Genomic DNA, 26,066 nt, shown 5'->3' with positions numbered 1-26,066 from the left:
ACAAAGCTAGGAAGAGACCTTAAAAGCAGCTAAACTGAGCAGCGGAGGGAGTGGAAGGGGGTCCTGGGGATAACCAGATCTGCAAGGCTCAGCTTCAACTAGAACAGGTTGTGTAACCACAATGCTGCCCCGCTTTATGTCAGAGAGGGTGTTTCTGCTGGAGGAAAGCAATTCTTTCTTTGAGCCTTTTCAAATCCTCTCAGCTGAGAAAGCATCACAGTTTCCATAACTGTGGTGGCCTGTCCACTGCCCACTAACCTAAGACCACAAACTATCCAACACCTCAATTGCTACCAGAAAATATGGAATGTTCCTTATTGTTACTAGTCTGCACAGGATTTAAAAAAAACCCAAACCAACCAATCAACCTCAAATAAGAAACTCCACCATGTTTATGATCCCCTGCCTCATCTAGCATTTTACCTTAACCGAGTATGACATGAAGAAAACAAAAACATCCTCCCTGACCCCTTCATGCTCTCCAAGACTTGTTTTTCTGGGGGGGTTACTTGACACGTAGCTTAAAAATGAGGTATTAAACAGAACTGCTGAGTGAGGATGTCTGTCATGGACAAGCATCTCTGAAAACTTCTAGTACAAACCCAAACCTGACCAGAGAGCCTTCCTCTACAGCCACTGTCTGAGAGCTGTGACCTTTCAGTGATTCAGCTTTGTCCCTAGTGCACTGCAACATTACAACATGCTCAGAATGCTCTGTTAGGAGGATAAATGAGTTTAATGAGTAGTTCCATTCTGGGAGACTGCCCTGCCAGTATATTCTGGGTTGTGTGGTTCATTTCTTAAACTAAAATATTCCCTAGGAAAAAAAAAAGAGGACAATTCTTGGCTGCAGGGTGGATACAGAAAGGTGGTTTTCCTAAATAATAAATTAGGTCAGTCTTTAAATAAGTCATCTCCTTCTGCCTGGATAAATATTTACTCCTTCCAAACTAATATTAGGTTTATGTGTCTCCCAACAATTTTGTTCTGTTCTGGTTTTTATTAGTTCTGGAGTCAGCCATGACAGAAATCTATTAGATAAATTCTGGGGATTAAAAAAAAGGAACACCAAAATAACAAAACAACCCACTTGGTTTCTAGTTTTCAATAAAACAGCCCCTGTTAATTCAGCAGCTAGGCAGCACACATTTTAAGGTAAGCTTTTTCCTCAACAAAAATGACAGCTGGAACAAACTAAACCCAAGAATCTCCAAATGGAACTTTAACATTGGAAGACAGGAGTTTGCATTTTCAAAAACAGCTGATAATTTATTACAAATTGAATATTAGAGAGGTCTTATCCTTCCAAGGCCCAGGGCTCTAAAAGACAGTTGTGTCAAAGTCACTGTTTCAAGGGCACAAGGCCCTGCTGTATGGCAGGGTGGTATGTCACCTGGGCTCAGGACAGAGCCCAGAGAACTACTAGAGAAATTCAACAGGGATTACTTGAGAATGAAAAATTAAAGGGAAGGCTATTCCACAGCACACTGAATCTTAAAGATGCCTGATGGCAGACAGACCGTAATTTTCAGAAGTTAGATGCTTTTCTGGTTTACAAGAATTTTTGTTTCAAATTGCTGTTCCCTAACTAATGATTTTAGTTCATCATAGAATCATAGAATGGTTTGGGTTGGAAGGAACCTTGAAGATCATTGTTACAACCCCCCTGCCATGGGGACGGATGTCACTCACTAGATCAGGTTGCTCAGGGCACCATCCAACCTGGCCTTGAATGAACCTGGCCTTTATCCAGAATGAAGAACAGTTTCAAAGTTTTCAGTGATCATTTTGTGTTCATGAAAAAACTTTTGGATCCATTTTGAGCTTTTAGAATGATCTAAAAGTAAATCAAAGAAACATTTATTTTCAACTAACTATGCTTGGTTTTCATGGTGAACAAAACAAAGCCAAGAGAGTGGCTCAATTACTTCCAGGAGAGCAAACTTGAGAGGAAGAGAATGGATGCTTAACCACGAGGGGGTAAATCCCTGGACAAGACCAAGTAGGTATAAAACTGTCCATGAAAAAATGGAGGCTGCAAAGAACGGGATTTTTAAGGACCAGAGAAAAGCACAGTAGGGCACCCTTCTCAGAGCAGTAGTCTGTGCAAGTAGTGCAGGCACTTTAAGGCAGAGTGTGGTGCACACATGAAGGAGGCACACAGGTAGCAGGGACAGGGCATCATGAGACAGTTCTGCCTCAGCCACACAGTAACACATTTTCTGAAAATAAAGATCCTGACACTATAGTGAACCCTAGGCAGCCCTAGGCTTCTGCTGGCAGACAAGTTTCTGTCCCCACTGAGCTCAGTAAGGCATTGAAACCTACATCAGTTGCAAAATGGTCAGCAAAAAGAGCACATAGGAGCTTATCACCAGGCTTTGCTGCAATTCACAGCTCCTCCCTCTAAAGAAGAAAGGCTAACAAAAACCTGAGGAATGGAAATTTGAACATTTACCTTTGAATTTTAGGACAAAGAAGAGAATTTTCTCATCTCTATATATTCTTCCCTAAAACTGGGAACTGTAAGAGCACATAGGCCTGGTATCACTAAGCCTTTCATGCAAGAAAAGCCAAGCAACAGCAACCTAAGTCAGGTTAAGCTCTCAGTGGTTTTTATGAAGAGAGTTTTCAATGTAGGGTCTCTTGTTCTGAACCAAATACAAAGCTGTACTTGTTTTTCCTTTCTACCATAGTGTGTGCATAGCTGAAGCAGAACAATCAGCTTGATGAAACATTCCTAAAAAAAAAGTTTAATTTTTTTATTATTCAAAAGAGGGGAGAAAAACAAACATGTAATTTCAGTATACGCCCAAGAGCTTTTTTCCAAAAACATTTGTATTTGTTATTAGATCAAGTATTATTAGTAAGTATGCTTTGCTGGCCACATCAAAGCTCTTTAATTTATCTGTGATCAATCTGCGGTAAGCTTTTAAGAGAATACCTTTTTTTTTCTCCATCAACTAAAAAGAATAAGCAGGAAAAAAATATCCTAGACATCAAACTAATCAAATTATACATGTTTTTGGTCTCTAGCAGCTCCTTAAAAGTAATTCTGGAGAACAAAGTGGTCTGCTTTAAAATTACTTACAATTAGAAATATTTGCCATTTATTTTCCTTTCAGGAAAGTCCCAGTGCTTTATCCCAAACTCACTGAAGTTACTGAGGTTTTTTGCAGTGTTTTTTCCATTGTGCTTTGGAGCAGGTCAGCTATGTTCAGATTTCTGTCAAGCAAAAGGCTCTGAACCAACCCCTACATTCCTATGCTACGATGGGTGGGAATGGGTTTGATCTCACTGTGCTCAGAATATTGTGCACAATGTTTGACACTGCAAATTTCCCCCCGTATTAATAGCTGATTTGTTATTGGGCAAAATACAGTCTTCAGTAAATAGTGAAAAACAGAATACTGTGCTAAAGTGATAAAATAACATGTAATTTATGGTCTTAAAATATGATAAATAGATTAAGTAAATTTTATTTACTTTAACAGTTCACATTACTTCTGATGCTTATACTTTTACCATACAAAAAGAGGAAATTAATTCCAGATCCATTAGAAATACTGGGACTTGTGCTATTTAGTCCAAGCAGGAGAAGCCTCTAGATTTTGGTACTATTTATAATTTGGGTTGTCAAGAGTAGATTAACAGTTAAATGAAGAACTTTGCTTTGTAATATGAATAGATAATGTGAGGCTATGTAGGAGGAAAATCTAACTAAATCGTGACCTTGTGAATGATGGGGATAATACTAAGTTTCTAACCCATGGATCAATTTAACTAATTAAGAAAGGATGAGAAATGACCTGATCAAAATTTGTTAACAGAGCAAGGCTTTCTGAAGGAGGTAATGAGGCAAGGAAAGAATAAGATTCACTCGTTAAGACCTAAATATAAACAAAGTTCAGATGGAAAACAATGCACAAGTTTTTCATTGTACTACATCAGGATGATTCCAAAAGGGATGTGGTGGATTTGCATTCAGATAAAATCTTTAAGACAAGATTTTCTGCATCAAACAGCAAATGATGCAGAAATCTTTTAAAAAAGTTACATCCCATGTCATGAAGAAAACATAGTTATCAGACAATTATCTTGGTATCACGAACTGTAATCTGTTTTCCCTGGTGCATTGCCTTTACATTTTTTAGGCTTTGATCAAAACATAAGTTTTTGTACCTGAAGTGCCCATCAACATGCTATGCTCCAGCATGGAGGTCTTGAGACTACTTTTAAATGACTTTATTCCTAGTGACAGATCAGAAATAGGAAGCTGCTAATTTGTAGGAGAACACTTTTCAAAATTCAGCTTCCTCACACCATTTTCCCCTCTTAATTAGGAAAACAGTAGTAAAATTAGGCATTTGTAGATTGTGATTCTTAGAATTACTCGGATGCCTTTGCAATCTGAAAGGTTAAAACAGCTTTATTTCAAAACACCTGCCGTGTTACTACTGGAAATAGTGCTTTTCTACAGCAATTCGCACCCTAATCACTTCCCATCTGACAAAAGTCTGACTACCACTGTTACTCCGCAAAAGCTGTAATGAGATTGAAGCACAGTGTGAAAACAAAACTTTTACAGATAGTTGGAACACTTCCATTTTTTGTTTATTTGTCTGGCATATTTTTTTTTTCCCAAGAAAAAGCGATTAAGTACTCTCTGGAGGAAAGAGACTTAACTCATCATCCTTACCTGTCGAGTAAGGATCTCTCTGTTTAAAGCATGCCTCACAGCCCTCCTCAGAGAAAATGTGCACCTCAGCCCTTCCTACAAGTTTGTTCAGGTTGTATTTATAGAATAAACTTACAGCTTCTCATCTCATAGAAACACCAAAAACCTCTTTTGTTCAATATCACTGTCTTGAAATAAACAATGGCATGACAGCAGTAAGTGTGATAGCAGAATGACTGGGTACAGGTTTGGGGGGTTTTTTTGCAGTAGAATATACTAAATTAGATTTTATCCCTTTGTTATATTTGTAATGTTCCAAAATTGCGCAAAAGGGTACTGGGACAACAACTTAGCTGAGATGGACCAAAATAGCTGAACCAAATAGGTTCAAATAAGCAGACCGTCTTGTAGTCTTTGTAGTGTTCAGTCCCAAAACTGGAAGCAGTTTCAGCCCCAAAAACACGACAGCAGAAAATTTACCATTTTACTTGCCTAAGCGATAGCAGAGGGTTTTGTGATTTTTCTTACTTTTTTATGCGCAAGCATTTTTCTAGTGAAGTACAGATCCAGCATTTTAAGCCTACTGACAATAAGCTTGTTTTTATCTTTCACGGAACCAACGCGTAATGCCTCCCGCATCTCCTGGCATTTGTAGATGCAGGTGGAAAATTACTGCTGGGTGCATTTCAGGAGATGTCCAAGAGCACATAGGCAGATTGTCAGAGTTGGGGACAGGAACAGACTTTAACACTGCTGAGTTCCAGCACTGAAGTAATTCTGTACCTGAACTGCTATAGTCCAAAGCCCTTCTATGGGCCTGGTAGGAAAGATGTCTTTCATTTCCAAAGTTTAGATCTTGTACATGTGCTTTTCGGGATGCATATTCTGTTTTGAAAAATAAAATTGCTCCTTCTTTTCCCGTCTTATTTAAAAACTTGCCCTTCTTTTCCCTCTCCTTCCTGCCCTGTGAAGATCAAAACAGAAGTCTTGGAAAGAAGCAGAAAGATGTGCCCCTATGACCAAAAAAATGTAGAGAAAGTCACATTTGATTTAAATTTTTCTGTTACGTGTTTCTTCACAGAACAATTTATCTCTATCAGCTCTTTTACAATGTCTCTTTCCCTTCTACATAAAGCAGAACATTAGTATTGGTCCAAATGGCCTAATGTTTACAAAATTATTATAGAGGTACAGAAGACATCAGGGGCACATCAGGAGACTCTTTGAGGTATGTGACATTTTCCCTCCTTTTATGGAGGATACCGTTCTGCAGAGATGTCAATGCTATTGAAAATGAAAATGCATTTTAAATGCCTGTATATATCTGAGAGGGGAATGCTTCCTGTAGCATCATCAAAGCTTTTAGCACTTAATTTTAAATGACCATGAATAGCATTTTAGTATCCCATTTTTTATAAGAAAACCTGAGATATTCAGGAAATGTAAGAAGGTCACCAAAGTAATTTTCTAGAAGGATACTACAAAGGGTTAACCTAACATTTTTCCTTTGGCAGTAGATCTGAGTGAACTTAGATACGCTCACAGCTTTGGAAAGCCTGTGTTTCTTGGGTGAGTGGTGACAGAGGTACATTGGCAGAAAGGCTCCATTCACCAGTAAGACGAGGTTGACTTTGGAGGGCTCCCTCGGCACCATGCTGATGCGGGGCTGGGGGTGGCCTGGGTCTGGACTTGCTGCTGGGTTTGCTAGCTTCAATCACACTTGATAGGAAAAGTCTCTCCAGTGAGAAATGAACCATGACAATTGCTGGAAAAACAGCAGGTGTACTAACAAAATTACAGGAGTTTTGACAAAATTGGGCCTATAATGGAGCATGGGATTTGGTGCTAATAAGCAGTTTAGTGATACAGGCAGCATGATGAGAAGAGCTGCTTCAGAGAGAGCACATCCTGGCCTGTATAAAGCAATAGAACCACAGTAATTAGGCCTAAAACTCAGTTACGTTTAGGTTAAAACTGGTAACAAAGTTTGATATTTACAACAAAGTCAAACAGAGGAGGGGTCTGTTAGTATGACTCAATTTTTTTATCATCAGTGTAAAGGTAAAATACTGTCCTGTTAAGACCATCTTTACGCACATCCACATCCACCCTCCTGGTGAGACAAGGTTTTCATTTCACCTTATTTGAGTTGTCCAGAAATGAGGGATCTCATCTCCTCTACCTGCTTAGATGTCTCCACAGCAGATGGCAAGAGGGGTGAGGACACCTATGGTGGGTGATTCTTCCTAGCAGAAGATGGATAGGATCAAGAGCTATCTGGAGATGCCCATCTTTTTGCACAGGCTAATGTGTAGAAACAAGAGTTTAGTGGGACTGAATGCCTAATTTCCAAATAGCTGAAGACACGTAAGAGAAATCTCATGCTGATCTAGATGGTTTCAGAGAACAACAAACAACTTCAGCAGCTTAAAGGAAATTTGGCTGGTGGATACAGAGGCTAATTTATGCCTTACTCTCACCCCTTCCGAGAACCCCAACTTCCTTTTGAGCAAAAGACATGTAAGTCTTTTATTTTGCTGGATAGAATCACAGAATGGTTTAGACTGGAAGGGATCTTCAAAGACTATCTAGTCCAATGTCTCAACTATGGGCAGGGAGGCCTTCAACTCAACCAGGCTGCTCAAAGCCCCACTCAAACTGACCTTGAACACTTCCAGGGATGGGGCATCCACAACTTCCCTGGGCAACCTGTTCCAGTGCCTCATCACCCTCAAAATAAAGAATTTCTTCTTAACGTGCAATCTAAATATCTGAGTTTAAAACTGTTGCATAGTCCAGTCCTAGAGAAGGTAAGTGAACACTGAATTTGGCTTCATGTTTCCCTCACTTAACAGCACTTCCTCCAAACAAGTTTTCCAAAAACACTCCCCTTGTTTTCAGTTTGATGACATAAATTTATTAATTCTCATGGCCAGGCATTTGCGGAACTCCTCATTACCTACAGCTAAAACCTGTAAGACTGTTGCATTAATAAGGTTTGTCATCTTCTGAAATATTTTCAGAATAAACATGCTAGAGACAGTTTCAGTATTAACCTTTTTGCTTTGAAGTCTTTATTTGACCTTTGGAACAGATATTTCACAAGATTATTTGTAGCTAAGGAATATGATGAACTTGAAATATTCTCTCTTACTGTGTGCAGTTTTGGTCACTGCAATCTAAGAAAGATGTTAAGCTATTAGAGACCCTCCAATGGAGGGCAACGAAGATGGTGAAGGGCCTTGAGGGGAAGCTGTATGAGGAGTGGCTGAGGCCACTTGGTCTGTTCAGCCTGGAGAAGAGGAGACTGAGGGGAGACCTCATCCCAGTCTACAACTTCCTTGTGAGGGGAAGAGGAGGGGCAGGCACTGATCTCTTCTCTGTGGTGACCAGTGACAGAACCAGAGGGAATGGCCTGAAGTTGTGTCAGGGGAGGTTTCGGTCAGATATTAGAAAGAGGTTCTTCACCCAGAGGGTGGCTGAGCACTGGAACAGGTTCCCCAGAGAAGTGGTCACAGCACCAAGCCTGACAGAATGCAAGAAGCATTTGGACAATACTCTGAGGCACATGGTGTGACTCTTGGGGATGGTCCTGTGCAGGGCCAGTAGTTGGACTCAATGATCCTTGTGGGTCCCTTCCAACTTGGCATATTCTGTGATTCTGCCCAAAATTTGTTACAGCACATACGTTTTTATTCTGTACTGTGCCTTTACTTCTAAAGTGTTACACCTCTACCAGCTGGCAACTGTTATTGTGCAGTGACATTTTTTCAGTAAACAGGCATTTCTGAAGTGGTTATTTCTGCATATGGCACTTCCAAATGTTTTGCTTTGTCTTAACTAGCCCACCTTTTTTTTTTTTCTGGGGTGCCTGACAATGCTCTTTAAAAATCTTTTTTATTTCACAGTTTCCCTGGGAATTGTGGAAGAAGTACAGTAATTATAATCCATTTACCACAGTAGTGTTGGGACTAATCAGGCCCTTACAGATGGTAGATACAGATTTCTTTATAACTGAAACTACATAGTCTCTCCATAACCTATAACAGTAGTTTTTCCATAATCTATTTGCAACTTCATTTAAAGAGATTGTGAAATCAGATCTCTAATAATGCAAAAATCCAAGAAAAAAATTAAAAATCAAGCTTTTCCACATAAGATAGCTGATTTGAATATCCCTGGAATGAGAAAATCAAGACATTGAACTTCCATTTGGTTTCAAGGGGAATCAAATCACAACAAAGACCTCTTTTAAAAGTTGCGGTTCAAACTGCAAAACCTCTGAGATAAACCATGATTTTCCCATTTTGAAGACTATGACTTTGACAACAGAAAGGGTTATGCAGCTTGCTCAAGATCCTTTTGAAGACCCTAGTGGACACCTGCTGATTCCCTGTAAGTGCCCTTAAGATTCAATACTGTCCTCTTTCCCAAAATGATTGCCAAGGCCTTTGAGCAATTCAGTAAGACACTAGATCAAACAACAAAAGATAAAAGGGGGCAGGAGGGAACATGACTCTAGCATAGATGGGATATTTAACAGTGTTCTGGATCAACAGGAAGGGAACAGTAAGCACATCTTCCTTTACCAATGCCCCTGAAGCCCAGACTTGGGGAGGACATAGCTTGCCTTGGGACTGTTGATTTTCTCACACAGGTGATGTTCCCATTGTGCTACAGAGAGAGTTCGTGTGCTTGTGAAGTAACATTAGTCTGTCATGATATAACAAAGTGTCGATCAAAAAAGAAATCAAGGGTTGGATGTAAAGCAAAACCATCACAGAGCCCTAGTTTTCTCCCAGGGCTCATTTCAAGGCCCAGTTACAAAGCACTAAGAGTTCATTTTTCTGACATTAGAGAACACAACTACATTTGTCTTTTTCCTTACTTTTTAATTTATCTTAACATTGGTCTTATCTTAAGAGACATTCTAATAATCAGATTTTGTATATTTTTCTCTGTCTCTTCCCTAGCTGATCTCTACAGTACTAACTAAAAAGCCATTGGTTTTTTCTATCTTGCAAACACAATGTTTTGTTCACAGAGGCTGGTAAGAAATACTCTGTTTTTAAAAACATGCAAGTAGAAAATAACTCAAGAATGCTGATGTAAAAAATAACTTGTTTTGGCAAGTTTAAGTATTTTGTGTGTGTGTATCTGCAAGGTGTTGGTAGGAAAGCTAATCTCTACTTCATCCTAAATATTGTAGAAGAATAAATAAAATACAAAACCCCCAAATACCAGTGCTTGCCAAGTGGGGAAAAAAACCCAAAACACAGTGGTAGAAGAAAAATATTTACTTCCCAGCATCTGAAATTGTTATGGGTATTAGAGAGTATTTAGGAAAATGTCTTTTAAAAAAACACTGAAGTGTTATTTTAATAACTTGAAACAGGAGACCGAGTCAGTGCTATTCATGTGTGAAGTCTGGCTCTGTTCTTCCTTCTCTTAGCAGGTTGAATTAAAGACTGCTTGTACCACCCTTGCAGACTGATCTCTTTGTCAACCATCGGCCCTCTCTGTGCCAAGAGAGTTCAAAGCACAACTTCAGAAGTAAAGCACCGCTCCTGGAAATGTAAGCCCAGGACCAAAAGTTTGAGCTGGCCAAAGCATAATCCCAGGACATGATGAAAATATTGGATTTCCAATTTCTTGGCTGTTGTGCACTGCCTGTTCCCGGGACCATAAAAAACCTGGTTTTTTCGGCCATCAGTTCCTGGACTCTTTGAAGGCCTGCAGACAAAGACCTACCTCTGCTATTTTGTAATGGCTACCCATTCAGTGGCTGTTTGCTGTCTATTGCTCAGAGGTTTCTTGATAAACAGCACAGCTATGCAAACAGAGAGCTGTCCCAGCGTACAAACTGCTAAGACAGCAAAACTGTCACCCTGGCCATTTTCTCCTATAACTCCTCAACTGCAAAGCGCCCAATTGATGTTTACAAAATGCCCTCTGCTTCCTCACAAAGAAACAGCCATGACTCCACTCATATCCATTTTAAGACTTATTAAACTCCCAATCATATTTTTAACTTTCTCAGTCCAAGAATTGATCAGTTAATGGTCAATTCTACAGCTGTAAACATTGTAACCTCAGTATTTCTTCTTGATTAGAATGTGTATGTCAACCAGGCTCACAGAGTCTTCTGAGGTGGAAAATAATCTTGAAATTCAAGTTGGACACTTCTGAACCAACTGCTGTACAGTCAGCTTTCCTCCTAAAGCAGTGTGACTGTAACAAAATGTTACGTGCCTCATGCAGGCTACCTTACCAGCCTTACTGAACAGCTCAGAGACATAAACCTGAGTCATTCTGTGCTGGGTTTGCCACACCAACACAGCAGCCTGCTGCACTGCTGATACAGACCTACTTGCACGGTGGAATAAATGTGTCTTTTAGTTCCGCATACAAATTACCCCATACTGCCCTTACAACAGAGAGAGATGCAGACAGACGTCAAGTATGAAAGCCAGTGATGTTTAAGGCCATGGGAGGTGATCCCAAAAATCATAAGGAGGGCATTATATTGACCAAAGGAAGGGCTGACTTGCAAGACGTGTCTTATTTTTGAAAGCCAGGTGAAAACTCATGGTTCAAAGTGTTCTCCTGTAGACTTCTTTCAGGGTAAACATTACTCTGGAACATGAACTGCCTACACTGCTGTGGCACAAATAGGCTACTTTTCTGAAGCTTCATAAAACTCCTAAAAATATTGTACTCCCTTCCTAAAAATTTAAAGGCAGCTTTTTCACTTAATTTAAGTTCTCAGCAAAAATGGACTCGGCAGAAATATGGCAGAAGGATAGCAACTTGCAGAAGCACTTGTTTACTTCTACTTCACTTGAATATCTTAAGCCTATATCCAACTTGCTTCATTTCCTTTTCAACCCTGCATCATGAGTCTCCTGATAATGTGACCTGTGCTGATGTGGTAGATCACACCTGTTATCCACGTGTCTGAAAAAAACAAAGGAGTGTTTTGATAGGGTTCTATTTCTTACAATATACTTTCTGATCCAAAGTCATTAAGGAAACAATGCTGCATTAACTGCCAGTATTGAGAATGATGGCTTACTATGCATTTCAATTAAGCTGAAATAACCCCACAAAATTAAGCACAGTCATGCAACTTGTAAATGCATTTACTGAACATTCTTACTGTCTTTTTTCAGTCTAAGAACAGTAAATTAGAGCAGGGTGCAGGGTCCTGTACTCCCACCAGCTGTGCCCCATCCACACACAGAAAACTGTTAGTCATGTGAACTTGGCCATGTTTGAGCTGACAAATTCTCTTACAAGACAGCACAGCAGTAATGGCCCATATTGTGTCCACAGGAACAAGCACCTCTGCATGGTGCTCTGAAGGTGTTTCGACATACCAGCTGGGTATGAATGTGTGCTGTATAAACACACCTTTTACAGCTGGGAGTTTTAAGGACTGGCATCCATGTAACCAACTGCACAGGAAGTCATAAGAAAAAAAAATCTCTCTTTTTCTGAGCTTTGTCTCTTATTTGATTTAGACTTGGGCAAAAAGATGAAAAGACTAAGCTTTCTAGATACCTGGTGCACACTGCATATCACCTTAGAGCTCCCACTAAATATGTGCAGGTGTGTAGCACCATAATAAAAGTTACAGCAAACACTGACTGGGGACCCTTCTTGCACAGACGGTGTTTTCATATTGTGTATGATCTCGGTGGAATAATCTGCTGTGGACAAAAGCAGATCAGAAAGGAGTTAGACATCAATGAAGACACATCCCACAGAAGTCTTGGACATCTGGATATATACTCAGTAAATGGAAAAGTAAGAACTCTACTCCCCAAAAAATCAGCAATCAAATTTGCATCTAGTTTGAATAATGCTCAACTAGGAGGGTCAATGCATCATTGGTCTTAACCACTTCTCTCTGTAGATTTGACTGCATTTCTAAACTTTCTGCCAGTGGTGAAAAGAATGTTTTGTAATTTTTTTGCTTAAAACTTTTCGGTAGTGTGCAGCACTATCAACTCAGGCATGCTTTCTGTAATTGCAGATACTGGTTAAAAACAAAACAAACGAACAAACAAAACCCCAAACACGAAACCTTTCTAGAAGTTGCCAGATAGGACAGCTGAAGGGAATGCTATTATGACTAACAGGCTGGATTCCATGCACAAAACAGCTATTTCTAGTGATAAAGCATAAAGGTTAAACAACTGAGGACAAGACTGCCAGATGTAAAATGGAAAGTTTCCAATTTAAGAGCAGCAGAGGAAGAATATGAATTAATATGGGAGGACCAAATTAGCATTTTAAAAATCCTCCATGCCAAACCAAATGCCACTGCAAATAAACTCAGGAATTCTCCTCCTCCTCTTCTGCTCCCTGCATTCCAAGGAGGATTGAATTTAGAATAACCATGGGGAATTTTAGAGAAATCTTACACTTAAATGAAGTGCAAAGTCTTTGAAAGAGACTGTATGTTCTTCAAAGACACTAGTACTGTCTTTATCATGGTAGATTCTTCTTCAGTAAGTCTGTTTAAAAAGAAATAAATGTTTTGGACTTAAGTTTTCTCTTTAGTTTTATCTTTAGAGAAATTGGTAAAGATAAGATGAATTCTTTAACAGTTTTGAAATAGGGTATTAACTACCTTTTTGTTAACTGGAAGAAAAAACAAACACACACATACCCACCCCCACACTCACCAAAAAACTCAAACAAAAAAACCCCAAAAAACGAACAAACAAGAAAACCCCCAACCAAAATAAAAAACACATTAAAAATGAAACACTTTGCAAATACACAAAATCCTCCTAGACTACATTTCAGCACTACTTTTGTTAGTTCTACATATAGAGATACACTGTCAGTCTGGGGATTCTATACTGCAATGTTCTTTGCAGATGGGTCTTACTGATCTTACACACATCTTTCTGGCATGAGCTGGCAGGTATCAGTCCACTGTGGTATTCCTCAAATTGAAGATATATCATGGATTGTACAGTCCATGACAAGGATTATTACAGACTTTAAACTGGACTCTCAAAAAATGGGTGCACCCATCAGCACTACTAGATTGATGGTTGGCTGGGCTGCGGTACAGTTTTTCTGTTGAACCTGCATTTTGGAAATCTCCCACAGGATCTGACAGAAAGAGGAACTTCCACACACAGCCATGATTCCAACACAAAAAGCAGACAGACACAGGGAACTGCACTGAAAATAAGTGAGAGACATTTATAAGATAAAACCTGATAGGATACAGTACATTTAAGCCTGAATGATCAGGAAGACCAGAGTGTCAAATGCTGCAATTAGATTAACAGGATTCAGAACTTTTAAGACAGCAAACAGTGGCATGACATCTTATGATGCTGCACCTCTTATATGGCTACATGGTATATCTGCATGAGCCTATGCTCCCATATGGACAGGCACTAAAATTCCAGCACATAAATTGGTAACCAAAGATGAATCAGTAATTATCAAAATAAGCAGAATAATTTCACCACTGACCTCTCTGATTCACGTAGCAGTACCACCTGCAGGTCTGAACATCTGAGCCTACTGGACGGAAAACAGAAGCCCAGTAGCCCTACATGATATTTGTGAGACATCTGACAGTGAAGTCCCACTTTCACGCTTGTAATGTCCACAATTATGTCAAGCACACAACTGCCCTCTGCATTTTACAGACACAGTTTACAAAGTGGTTTTAGTTACCTAATATTTAGGTACACCCAGACAAATAGAAGAAAGCAGAACTAGGAACCTCCTACCTTGTTGCAACACTCATCCCCAAAAGCTGCATCTGAAATTAAAGAGCAAATAACATCCCAAAATACAAAGATTCCTCCCATTATGAGGACAGCCTGAAAAACTCCACAGAAATGCAAATGCAATCTGCCATTAAAAGAGGAAAATTATCTGACAAGAACTCATTGTTTCTCAGCACTGAGATAAATGATATAAATACATTTCACAAGTATGAACAATAAGGTAATGTCTATTGCTGAAGGCAGAATGTGGCAGAAGATGAAGCAGGGGATACTGGGTTATCCCCTTCACCTGACAGGTGAACATACTTGCATCTGTGATTCTCCAAGCTTAGTTCTTAAATAAATCGTAAAGTATATTGAGCAGGACAGGCTACTTACTCTTCTACAGTCAAAAAATCATACAAAGCATTAACAGGAATTAAAATCTATCCCTTCTGAGATTAATGATGGGATGGATTCATCTTGCCTGAACTTAGTTGTATAAGCAAGTCAGCTAGTTCAGCTTCACCTGTATCATCATAGGAGAGAGAAGGACCTCTTGATTCAAACTTTCTAAGGCGTCTCAAATAAGCTGGAAAGATTTCCCCCTGCTCCCCCAGACCACTCAGTGCTCTCCACTGATTTTGGCACAAGCATAGATGACTCGGTCAGACTGGACATATACTTTTAGCTAAGAGACACATGAAATAAACCTCACCTAAAGAATATGACAAATTCTGTTAGGAAATACCTTTGTCAGGTCAGAGAGAACCTGATTAACACTTGAGAGGGCTTCTTGCCAGGGAGCTACAATCAGCAGCTCACTACTGTTTACAGGGAAGACAACTAATGGCATATGCAGAAGGGTCAATATGCAAATCAGTGGCTCTGTCAGGAGACAGGCAGCACAGTCCAAGCTCCTCTGATAAAACAGGAACCTATGATAGTGAAGGAAGGAATATCAAGATGCTCTCAAACATGCAAATAAAATCAATATAGATCTTTATTCTGATAAACAGCTTTAGGTTCACAACTCTGCAGGTATACATCAGAAGGAAGTATAGCAAGGAGAAGTTGACAATTAGAACATGGAAATCCTAAAAAGGGAGAAAAAGAAAATATAGAAAGCATCTGAACTTCCAAATGTAAGTGTAGGCCCATGCAAAAATAATGCACTACAACCGAAAGATTAGACTTAGGTGAATTATACTTGATTTCTTATAATCTATTTTTTCCCAAAATACATTACACTTTTCTAATGTACTTACTGAACTTTCCGAGTCTATAAGGGTTTGTCTGCTAAATTTGCCTGCTAAATTTGTTCACTGTCATCTCTTCTGAGGCATCTTACTCTATGTTTAGATTTTGAGAACATGTTCACAGATGTATTTAGGTGACTGCTGTTCAGCCCTTCCTGTGTTGGCCTCAATATTTTGGGAGTTTTTGCAACAACTTTCTCAATGACTTGTTCGTGAACACATAAAACCAGCTAACACAGACAAAATAGGCATAGTCAGGTTGCTACTGGAAGGCAGAAAGGTGAACAGACAAGGGTCAAGCATACAGGTATATGGCTGTGCAACCTGGGAAAGGCCCAGGAAGCATAAGAGAATATACAAAGGCAAAAGACCTGTGTTTACAAATGCTGTCACTTCACAGTGGACTTTCTATCCAAAAGGTCCAAGCTAAAACCTCCACCAAAACTCCAGAAATACCAAATATTCTACAATAGTGTTGACACCCTCAGTGTTAATGTATCAGCACAGATATGTAAGAACTGGAGTGCAGTTGTCAGTCAAACATTTAAACTCTTCCTTGAAGTACAAAAACAAGTGACCTCCATGCCTGTCATAACAAATCTCCGGCAGAGTCTGGGTTTATGAAATGACTGGGCATAATACAAATGTTGGCCACAGCACTGAAGAAAGTAGCCTGCTTGTCACTCTAGAGAAATTGTGGTCAGACAAGAATAAAATTATAACAAAATAGCAGACAAGAGGAAGATGTTTCCCACCCTTGAAAACGCATGCCTTGCCAGTTCAACACTGTCCTTTAACCAACATGGCCTGAAGGATGTGGGCTGACCATTGCAGAGATGTTCACCCGCAACAGTTCTGAGAAACAGAGTAAAACATTGCTCCTGTCGGAGCAAAGAGCCACATGGTAGTTTGCCAGCTCAAAAGGGCTGGATATCCCCAGCAGCTCACAGGACAGAACACTCTATTAGCTGGGTGGCTAGCAGCTTTCTGTGGACAGGTTGTGTAGCTATAACCTAGAAAGAGTAAAAAAGACAAAGACATTCCTCTCAGCTCATATCTTACAGGCACTGTAAGCTCTGAGTTTGAACCCCACTCATTGCCACTTCCTGGACACACAGCAAAGATGAAACCAATTCACTCAGAAATATATAGGTGATCTTCTTAAAACTAAATCTGAGGTTTGCTTTATCTAATCTTTCAGAAGAAAAGATACACATGTAAATGTACATTTCCTCAGTTGAGCTCCATATTAGGGCTATTCAAGCTTCTCCTTTGCATGTCCTCTCCCCTGTGCACCACTACTAGCACCTACTTAGGAAAAGCTGCTAGCTAACATCTTTTACACTTATGCATTGTGGCTGCATTCTGGGTGTGAGTCAACTTTTGTCCTTGATATGCATCAGAGGAAGTTGCTGCCCATAACTACACAAATTTACCCATAAGAGGGGAGTGTCCTGGCTTCTAGCATCAAGGTGGCTCCTCACTTTATGTTTATGCCATTCACTGCAGTGAAGCTCTCCCTGGCTCACTGCACAGACTCCCACTATCTTGCTTCAACATTCTGGCAAGACAAGGTGAGGCAGTGTTGATGGGCAGCAGGGTACAAAAAATGTTTTTGCTGTGTATCTCTTCTGGGTAAAAACATGACTGGCCACTAACACAGCTGCATTGGTGACAATGCCCAGGTGAAAACACTGAGGCTGAAGGTAAGCCATGAAAACTGGTTCACTTCCCCAACTATATGAAGTGAAACAAATTGTTCTGCTTTTCATGTACTTAATTGCTTTCAATATATGTGATTGCTAAAACCAAGTCTAGACAGCATAAATCCAGCAAACTGAGCATAACCCTGAAGCCACGCATTTGGCTTGCCAGCTGCATTGACTATACTGTGTATATACACCTGTCCTAGTTAGAACACCTGGGACCACTTCATCACTGTGTGGGTGTAATCCAAAACTGTGTATTCTATGCCATCAGTAGACCCTTTACAGCAGCCACCCAGAGCATGCCTGACCCCTCAGGCTATAAGCTGGGTGTTAAGAGGCCTGTGAGATAGGAGGATGCTCCTGTCCTCATACCCAGTGTGGAACTCCCCACCCTGAGGGAGGTACTGGGCATTCCTGCCTGAACCTGAGGATATATAATCTTGGGAGTCTTGGGACTTCTGTACCACTCGTGGGATCCAGAGAAGGACCGGAACTTGGACTGGACTGAGACCACCACTCTCAACCTAACTGTGACTACCACTCTCAACTAGACTGCAACAGCACTCCCAACCAGACTGAGATCACCACCCTCGACCGAACTGCGACCAGCACTCTCACCAACAGGTTTTCCCTCTCCTTTTACTTTTTGGACTCAGAGGGACCACATGGAGCCCCGCACAGGGAGGGGAGCCCAATGAACACCACTCTGTTCATGCCCCGGAGTGCTGGGTTATACATCTCGGTTTTGTGGCTTAAAACCAATTCTTTGTCTGTGTAATTGTATTTATTGTATTATTTTTATTAAATTGTTATTCTGACTTATAATCTCTTTTGAGTTGGGTTCATTTCCCCTGCCGGTTTACCTTTAAACCAGCACAACACCAAAGCCTCACATACCCAAAAGGCCTGGTATTGTAAGGAAAGTTGCTCTTGCTCAGAGCAACTACCCTGCAAATTGGGAGTATGCTGGATTACATGACAAGGAGAGATTTGTCACTCAGACTTCTCCTATTGCTGTGTCCATGTAAGCAACCTGTTCATCCAGGAATGAGGAGGGTCTGTAAGCCTGGAGGAAGCTCACTCCTACCCAGTGACAGGGACCCTTCCTATTTCTCTAGAGGACTGGTCTGCAAGTGGGAGGAATGTCCTGGCTAAGTTATGCCATGCTAGCTAGTAAGCAGTTCCATAAATGTTGATTTTTGCGTGGTTGTCATGGGTTTCAATTCTGGTTTTCAGTTCTGCTGACTCAATGACACTTGAAAGGTAGAATCTGGAATCTAGTATCAGGCAGAGTTGAACAATACATGCAATTCTTTTCTCCTGCATAGGTTCTCTGGAAATGCCCTCTGACAGAATCAAGTAGAGCTGTTATTCTTTTGGCCACCTTTAACAATAATCATGGTCTCAAGATAATAAAGACACATGACAGGAAGTAGATCTGCACACAAGGTGGCCACCTATAATTCTGGGCTGTGGTCTGTAATCATGGTGTCTCTCTGGAGCAGGATGTGTAAGTGCAAAAATTAATTTGGGGACATCACAGGTCTTTCAGTGCAGATTAATAGCATCTTCTTTGGCAGTTAGCCAGAGGCATGTGAGACAGCCTACAACGGCTCTCATGACAGCCTGTACAAATGAAAGAGCTTAGTAAAAATAGGAAAGCATTTTTCTTTTCCAGTAGAGAAGCTCAGGCACTTAGAAAATTTGCCCTACACTGATTAGCAAATGAACTGCATACATACAGTTGGAGAGAGAGATGGGTTCTCCTGTGCATTGCAGCTGGCTACATCTCAGAAGATTAGCACAGACACTCCTTGCTACTTGGATAAACTGTACTGCAGAATAAAATTGCTCCCTATCAATCTAATGGAGAAGCCTCTACTACATCTCCCACTGAGTTTACTCACTGTCAGGCCAGCTAAAACTGAAGCAAAGGACAAAGTAAGATGAACAGAGCACTTTTTCTCTGAAATTCAAGGAGGGAACACTGACTTCACCAACAGATTCAGACTGTTACTTTCTGCTGTCAGCTTTCTGTGCACTAAACTCACTCACAGAGGAAACTGAGTAATTCCAGGTAGTTTCCTTTTCAATCACATCAAGTGACATTTGTGTTCTGGGAGAGATGAGACAAGCATATTTCTTTTGGTAAGAAATGTCTTATCTACCAGCACGTTTTGGGACAAGAAGCTACTCTGGACTATTTGGATAGTACTCCTCAGAGACTGGTGTTGTCAGCAAAATAAAGCACATAAGAAGCGAAGTGATTACAGGGCAAGTCATCATCTGGCTATTTTAGAGGCCATGAGTGGAATCTGCTGTGCATTTGCGAGGATTTGGTAACACTGCTGTACCTTGTTCTCCAAGGCTGGAATTGCTTTCACTGTCGGGTTGACAGAGGGGAGGAAGAAGAGAGAGTATTTTGGAAACTATAGAAAACACGTTGACTATGTCAAACTCTCTTCTCTCCTCCTCTTCAGTTTTGCAGAAATAAATTAACATTTAATGTAAAACAGTCTGCTTTGATAGCTGCCTGAATGCCCCATTAAACATTTTCCACACCTCAGGGGAGTCGAATATCCTGTAGTAAATTGCAATTTGTCATGGATTTTCTAAGTCACAGGTTGACACAAGAAGCAGTTATCAGTCTCTGATCAGTATGCAGAGGCCATTACAGTCTTTAGCAATACTCCTCCATGGACACAGCAAGAGTTAGAGAGCAGATTTAAAAAGCAAAGCTCTTTGGTTTTGAACATATGGCTCCTACAAAAATGTTAGCGGAATTTATTTCACCAACATAGCACTGAGTCAGTAATAAAATGTAATTCCCTGAAGGACAAGTGCCATTGTTTGTTGTGATTGTAGTTATCACTATTCATCTTCTATTTACATACCATGTAAATGTATACCATACTTTGTAACAGCACAATGAAAACAAAGCCCCTGCTTAGAAGAGTCTTAACACTTCTGCCCCAGTGACAAATCTAGTTCTATAAAATATTTAAGAGTAGCAGCAGCATGCAACCTGGAATTACTTGGAGCAAACCTTTACATGTGTGATCCACAACTGCAACCAGAGCCAGTGAGCACTGGAGGACAGTAACTGCAAAGAAAAAATCACCATCCTATCCTCCAAGTCCAAGATAACAACGCAGAAAAGTAACTAGCCAAACAAGACTTCACTGTTAAGACTGAAAATCTGTAATCTCCGTTCTTCAACCTCCATCCCTGGGTGATGGAAATGAGGAAGAGGAACAAAGAGAGGGGACTAAGATCATCACAGGTTTGCAAAACCAATTTTCTGCAGGCTGGGCTCTAATGTCTTTTTAACTTCCCTCCATTTAAATCAACTAAGGGTTTTGGCTGTGATCCAGCATTCCGAGCATAAGCACCTGTACAGAATTGAAATTCTAGGTGACCTGTAAAACTGTCCTCCTAAAGTAAGTGCCTCATTTCCTCTGTATTGCCAAATGAGAGACGAGCCCGTAAAGGCCTCTGGAGAGAGGCCCTATTAACTCCTTTTGGCTAAGAAATCTTCCCTCTTTGCCTGTCAAGACCTTGACTGCTCTAACAGGCACACCTGCAAAGTCCATCACAGAGCAATACAAGACTGCAATTCTTCTGCATGTTTCATTCCTCAACATATGCTGCCAATTCAAATTCAACAGCTTATTTCAATTTATTCAAAGAATCAGATCTTTTCCCTTTCCACCATCTGACCCTAGAAAGCAATAATCTTCTGAAGGACTCTCCACAACATTCAGAATTTCTAAAGGAAAGCTGTCTTCTTTCTGTGAAAAGAAGCTGCAACTCTCTTCAACGTTTTACTTTAGGTTGCTGTATTGGGTCTGGCTGAGCTGGAGTTCATTTTCCCATAGTAGCCCTCACAGTGCTGTGCTTTGCATTGATAACACACCGGTGTTTTGGCTACTGCTGAGCACAGCATCAGTTGTGGGCAAGATCCTGGGAGGGGGCACAGCCAGGCTAGCTGACCCGAACTGACCAAAGGGATATTCCATACTGTGTGACATCAGCTCAGATATAAAAGCTAAGGCAAGGAACAGGAAGGCGGGCATTCATTGTCTCCAAGGGCTGCCTGCTGAGAAACCACTATTTGTGCTGAAGCCCTGCTTCTCAGAGGTGGCCAACCACCGCTGCTCATGGGAAGTAGAGAACAAACCGTGTTACGTTTTGTTTTGCTTTGCTTTTGCGCATGCAAACTTCTGCTTTGCTTTTACTTTAAATAAAATGCCTTATCCCAACCCACGAGTTGTTTTTCCACCTTACTGTCTCCCCTGTCTGGCTGGGAAGGGGAGTGATAGAGCAGCGGGGTGGGCACCTAGCAATCAGCCAAGGTCAACCCACCACAGCTGCATCATCCTTTGCTGTTCTGTTGTCTCATAAGTGTTGCTAACTATGAGCCATGGAGTCATTGATTCAGCAGTGGCTGTATGAAAATGGGTCATCTGAGTCCACACCACTGGGCAGGCAGGAGGAAGAAGGTCTAGTCATTGTACCAGCTGTCAAGCAGTCAGAATAGCAGGAGAACAGCATTTTCCCCCAGATCAGTTACTGTGCCAGAGGACCTCAAAGTAGACTCTGCTTGTGTGCTGTTGAACCTCCTCTTGATGAGCTGCCCTGAGCAGCAGTAGGCTCTGCCTATCGCTGCATTCTCTGTCTTGTAGATCTTGCATCATTAATTGCTGCTTGTATCTAACAGGGGACAGGTACCTCAACAGCCAGGAAAGCATGTATGGATTATATATAAAAAGTATACATGACAGAACACACAGTATCCAACTCAAATCTTTCCTTGGTCACTAAACAGTACATAAAATGAGACGGAGGGCTTTTCTCTGCTACTGTGAAGCAAAAGTCCCTGTCTCCATTTGCTGACTGTTATAATTCAATGTTGTTTTGCTGTAGTCTATGTTTGAGGTGGCTCTCTTGCAGCTGTGTGGGAGGCTGGCAGGAGAGGGAGTGCATCACAGCACAGTCCTGGCACTCAGATGCCGTCTTGTAGAAGGCCTCTTTACAAGCTAGGAAGTACTGACCAGCAAGAGCAGAGTCACTGCCCCCTGACAGCCCTAGGGCAGCACTTTCATTAACCTGCCCTACCTTCAGCAGCATCTCTATCGAGGACAGCATTTGCATCAAAGTCTGCCTTCACAGAGAGGAAGTGGCAAAGCAGGGGGAGGGAGAGACAGAGAGAGTCTAGCTTGCTTAAAAGGTAGTAAAACTGATAAAGGATCAACATTGAACAGATGTGAGGAAAAAACTGTCATTTATTACTTCCTTATGCAACGCACTTCAACTTTTTTCCAGAAACAAAGAGACTAAGGAAACAAAGTAAAAGTCACGATCAATCCCTTGTGTTTCTCCTGGCATGACACCTTTCTGAGAAAACAGCTTTTCTGAACTCACGCCCAGCAACTTCAATGACCTTGACACAAATCTCTCACTCTTGGTACCCTGTCACTCAAGTTAACAAGAATCTTAGCTTTCATCTGCAAAAGTAGCAAGTTTCTAGTTCCATCTTGCTCACTGGGGCTGAAGGGTGTTCAAAAAGGTGACTTGCTGAAGCTTTAAAAATGGGCAGATTAAAAATATGTAAACAAATTATTTTAACCACATATTTTGATTGGATTTTTTAGTTGTGGGAGGGAAGCTTTTCCTAGGGACTACTGGAAGCTGAAAACAGGTGAGCTGCTACTGGCAACCAGGCTTCTGCAGTGGGCTGTAAGCGTGCATTGTTCAGCTCTGCTTCCAGCCAGAAAGCTGTGCCTGAATAGGTGATGGAGCTCTTAAACTTCCAGGTTCGCTGCCCCACAAGGGCTTGGCCGACACGTGCCTTTGATGCAAATGCAAAGGAAAACCACTCCCAAATTAATCTTGTGTAAGTGTCACTCAGCAGCAATCTAAACTATGCAGTAAAAGGAACAATTCTGACTTTTACTCTGCAACACAAGTGTTACAAAGGGCAGTGCACTTAGTTGGGATTCCCAAAAGACCACAAGTAATATTAACACCAAAGGTACACCTTTTCTCATAGTCATGTTGGCATATGGAGAATTGCTGGGAGAAAAACATTCCAGAATTAACATCCCAATTCTAGTATACATTAATATTTTTAACATCTTCTGCAGCAGGTACTTATTTCTTTTCAACCTAGGAGACACAAGAGCTTATTTCTAAACTGATTTTGTTTGGAAAAGGCTAGACTGAGCATCTTAATTAGCACTATTTTACTTTACTGCGTGAAGACCCTTAAAAGACCTCCTGCCACCCATCTCCCTCAACACCAGAAGAGGTCAGAGTTAAAGACAACTACAGGCAAGAAAGGCACTAGAAAAAGGCATAGGTTAGCAATGCCTGTTTGTGTGATTTGACTAGGCTGCTTTCAGTTTAGTACAGAAATAAGTCCATTTTATTTGTGTTTTCATGCATGCATATCTGTTGATGAAGAAATATCTCTGGGTGAGATTTCTTATGTGATGTTAGTTTATGAAATAACCTGAGTCTGCTGATCTTAAAAAATGCAGTCTGTTCTGAGTTCTTTTTCAGCATTTTTTTTCACAGAAAACCCAGCCTATTTCGAGTTTTTTTCAGTGTATTTTTTCACATGCCTTTCTTGCAATAGGAAAGTTGCTCTGTCTCAGTGCTTACGTCAGTACAGGGGACCACTCCCAGCTAGACTGTGGAATTAGAGTGTAAGCTTCTTGGCACGTGTTTTGTTTCTGTTCAACTTAGAAGCATCAGAAAAAGAACTAAAATCTGCTTTCTCGGAAAATATATTCTTCTCTCATTCCCCAGTAGCCTTAGCCTACTAGGAGATGACAGTCTAGCATTCAGAGAAAAGCAAAACAAATATTCTGTAAAGCTGGATTCTGAGCACATAAACGTTGATGCAAAAGTCCTTTCAGTCTGACTCACAAATACCAACACAGTGCTCTAAATGTACTGCCCAGATCATTAAAAAAATAATAATTCTTAAGGACATAAATGACCTAATGCTCCATCACAAGCACTGGGAAATAGCAAAGTCACAGGGAATGATGACACTTGCGACGATAAATGAAAGTGAATGTTCAATGGAAAGACTGGTTCATTCTTTAGAAAGAGAAACAAAGTTTAGGCTTGTTAATTCACGTCATGAAACCTCACATACCTAACTGAAATTCAGGAGCCTCTAGCCTCTATCCGTCCTTCACTCATTGAAGATTTAATAGCAGATTGAGTGAGGTCTCATATTATTATAACAAAATTCATGCCTGAAACTATACACGAGTGTAGTTTACTGCTCACATCGAGAAGTGTTTTCATAAAGGCTTGCAAATCAAACACTGCTGTGATGCTTACATGCACTTTGCAATGCAGTGTCCTTCCTTTAAAGTATAAAACACAAGTCCAGAGCATACGTGTAGACCTATAAAAAATGTTTCTTACTCATAAATCAGTGATTCACTGTGGGACTCCACCAGTTAGAGAAGCTTCACTTTCACCTGCAGGACTGTATGAACTCCCGCAGTAGTGAGCAAAGAGCTGGGAGATACCAGTTCCCGGGGCAACTGGAAGTTACTTTGCACTTGAAGTGGAAATGCAAGCCCTCCACAACGGACCTGCTCACTGCCCTGCTTCCACATCTCCACTCGCCTGAGTCCTCGTGCCCGGCGGGACCCCAACGCTGGCTGCCACCACAGCACTGCCGTCCCCGGCACTCACCCTCCATGCCTCACCTGTTGTACACCAGGCACTCCATGTGGTTGATCTCCTGGTCGGAGCGGTAGCGGCTGTAATCCTCCCAGAGGTCCTTGATGGCGGTGACCGCCAAGATGAAGAGCACGGGGGCCAAGGCCAGCTCCGGCTGGAAGGCATTGACGGCTGGCACGAAGTTGAGGAGGGCGATAAATACAAAGTAGACGTTGGCCAGGCGGTGGAATTGCTCAAAGAGGTTCTTGGGCAAGAAGGACAGTGCCGTGTACTTCGTGGTCTTGAGGCGGTTGCAGGCCAGGACCGTCTTCTTGGGCTTCTCCGTCTCGGCCTCAGGTAACAGCAGGCTGGAGCGCACCAGGCGCGTCTTACTCTCCTTCTTCCTCCGCCTCCTCTTCCTCTGCCTCTCCTGCCCCTCCGGTAGCACCTGGGGCGCTCCCTCTCCTCCTGCCGTGCCCTGAGACATCGCTGCCGCCCCGTTGTCCTCGCCGGGGCAGCGCGGGCAGCTCCCACCGCCAGGCACGGCCCTAAGTTATCATCCTCCGCCGCCCGCCACGGCTCTCCTTTCCTCTTCCCCTTCGGGCGCGGGCGGGGGGGAGGAGGGCTCTTTCGAACCCGCTCCCAACCGCTCTGCTGGGACCTCTCTCGCTTTCCCCTCCTCCTCGTGGGCCGGGGATGGGACGTGGGCAGGCGGCGAGCCGAGCCCTCCTCCCGCGGGCCTCGCCCCGTCCCGGGCGCGGGGGATGCGGGGGATGCGGGGCTGCCGTGCCGTGGCCCCGGCGCGGCGCTGTCGGGGCGCGGGCAGGGCCGGGGGGAACGGCGGGGGCCGCCCGCCGGGAATGGGGAGCGGCGCTTCCGCGAACAGCCTGCCCCGAGCGCCGCGCCGCCCCGGGGCACAGACCCGGGGTGGGACACTTTCGTCGGCTGCTTTTGACTTTTAGTTACGTGTGGAAAGCAGGAGGAG

The 26,066-nt window shown here is 41.8% G+C and overlaps 1 protein-coding gene across 2 annotated transcripts in view; it reads right to left on the bottom strand.

Annotated features, from left to right (window-relative positions):
* The window catches only part of ATP10A (ATPase phospholipid transporting 10A (putative)), a 110,912-nt gene extending 85,151 nt beyond the window's left edge, over window positions 1-25,761 (bottom strand). For both annotated transcript variants that reach the window (XR_007907641.1, XM_051806897.1), the window contains exon 1: window positions 25,129-25,761. Coding sequence is in view for 1 of the 2 variants with exons in the window: in XM_051806897.1 (XP_051662857.1) it covers window positions 25,129-25,568 (440 nt within the window). In the remaining variant the exon portion in view is untranslated. The remainder of the gene's footprint in view (window positions 1-25,128) is intronic.
* Between the last annotated feature and the right edge of the window lie 305 nt (window positions 25,762-26,066).

This window comes from Manacus candei, unplaced genomic scaffold, assembly GCF_025592945.1.
Source record: "Manacus candei isolate 608988 ecotype Guabito, Panama unplaced genomic scaffold, ASM2559294v1 h1tg000069l, whole genome shotgun sequence".
Taxonomy (NCBI): Eukaryota; Metazoa; Chordata; class Aves; order Passeriformes; family Pipridae; genus Manacus; species Manacus candei.
Note: the sequence above shows the minus strand (reverse complement) of the source record. Positions and strands in the feature narration are given on the sequence as shown.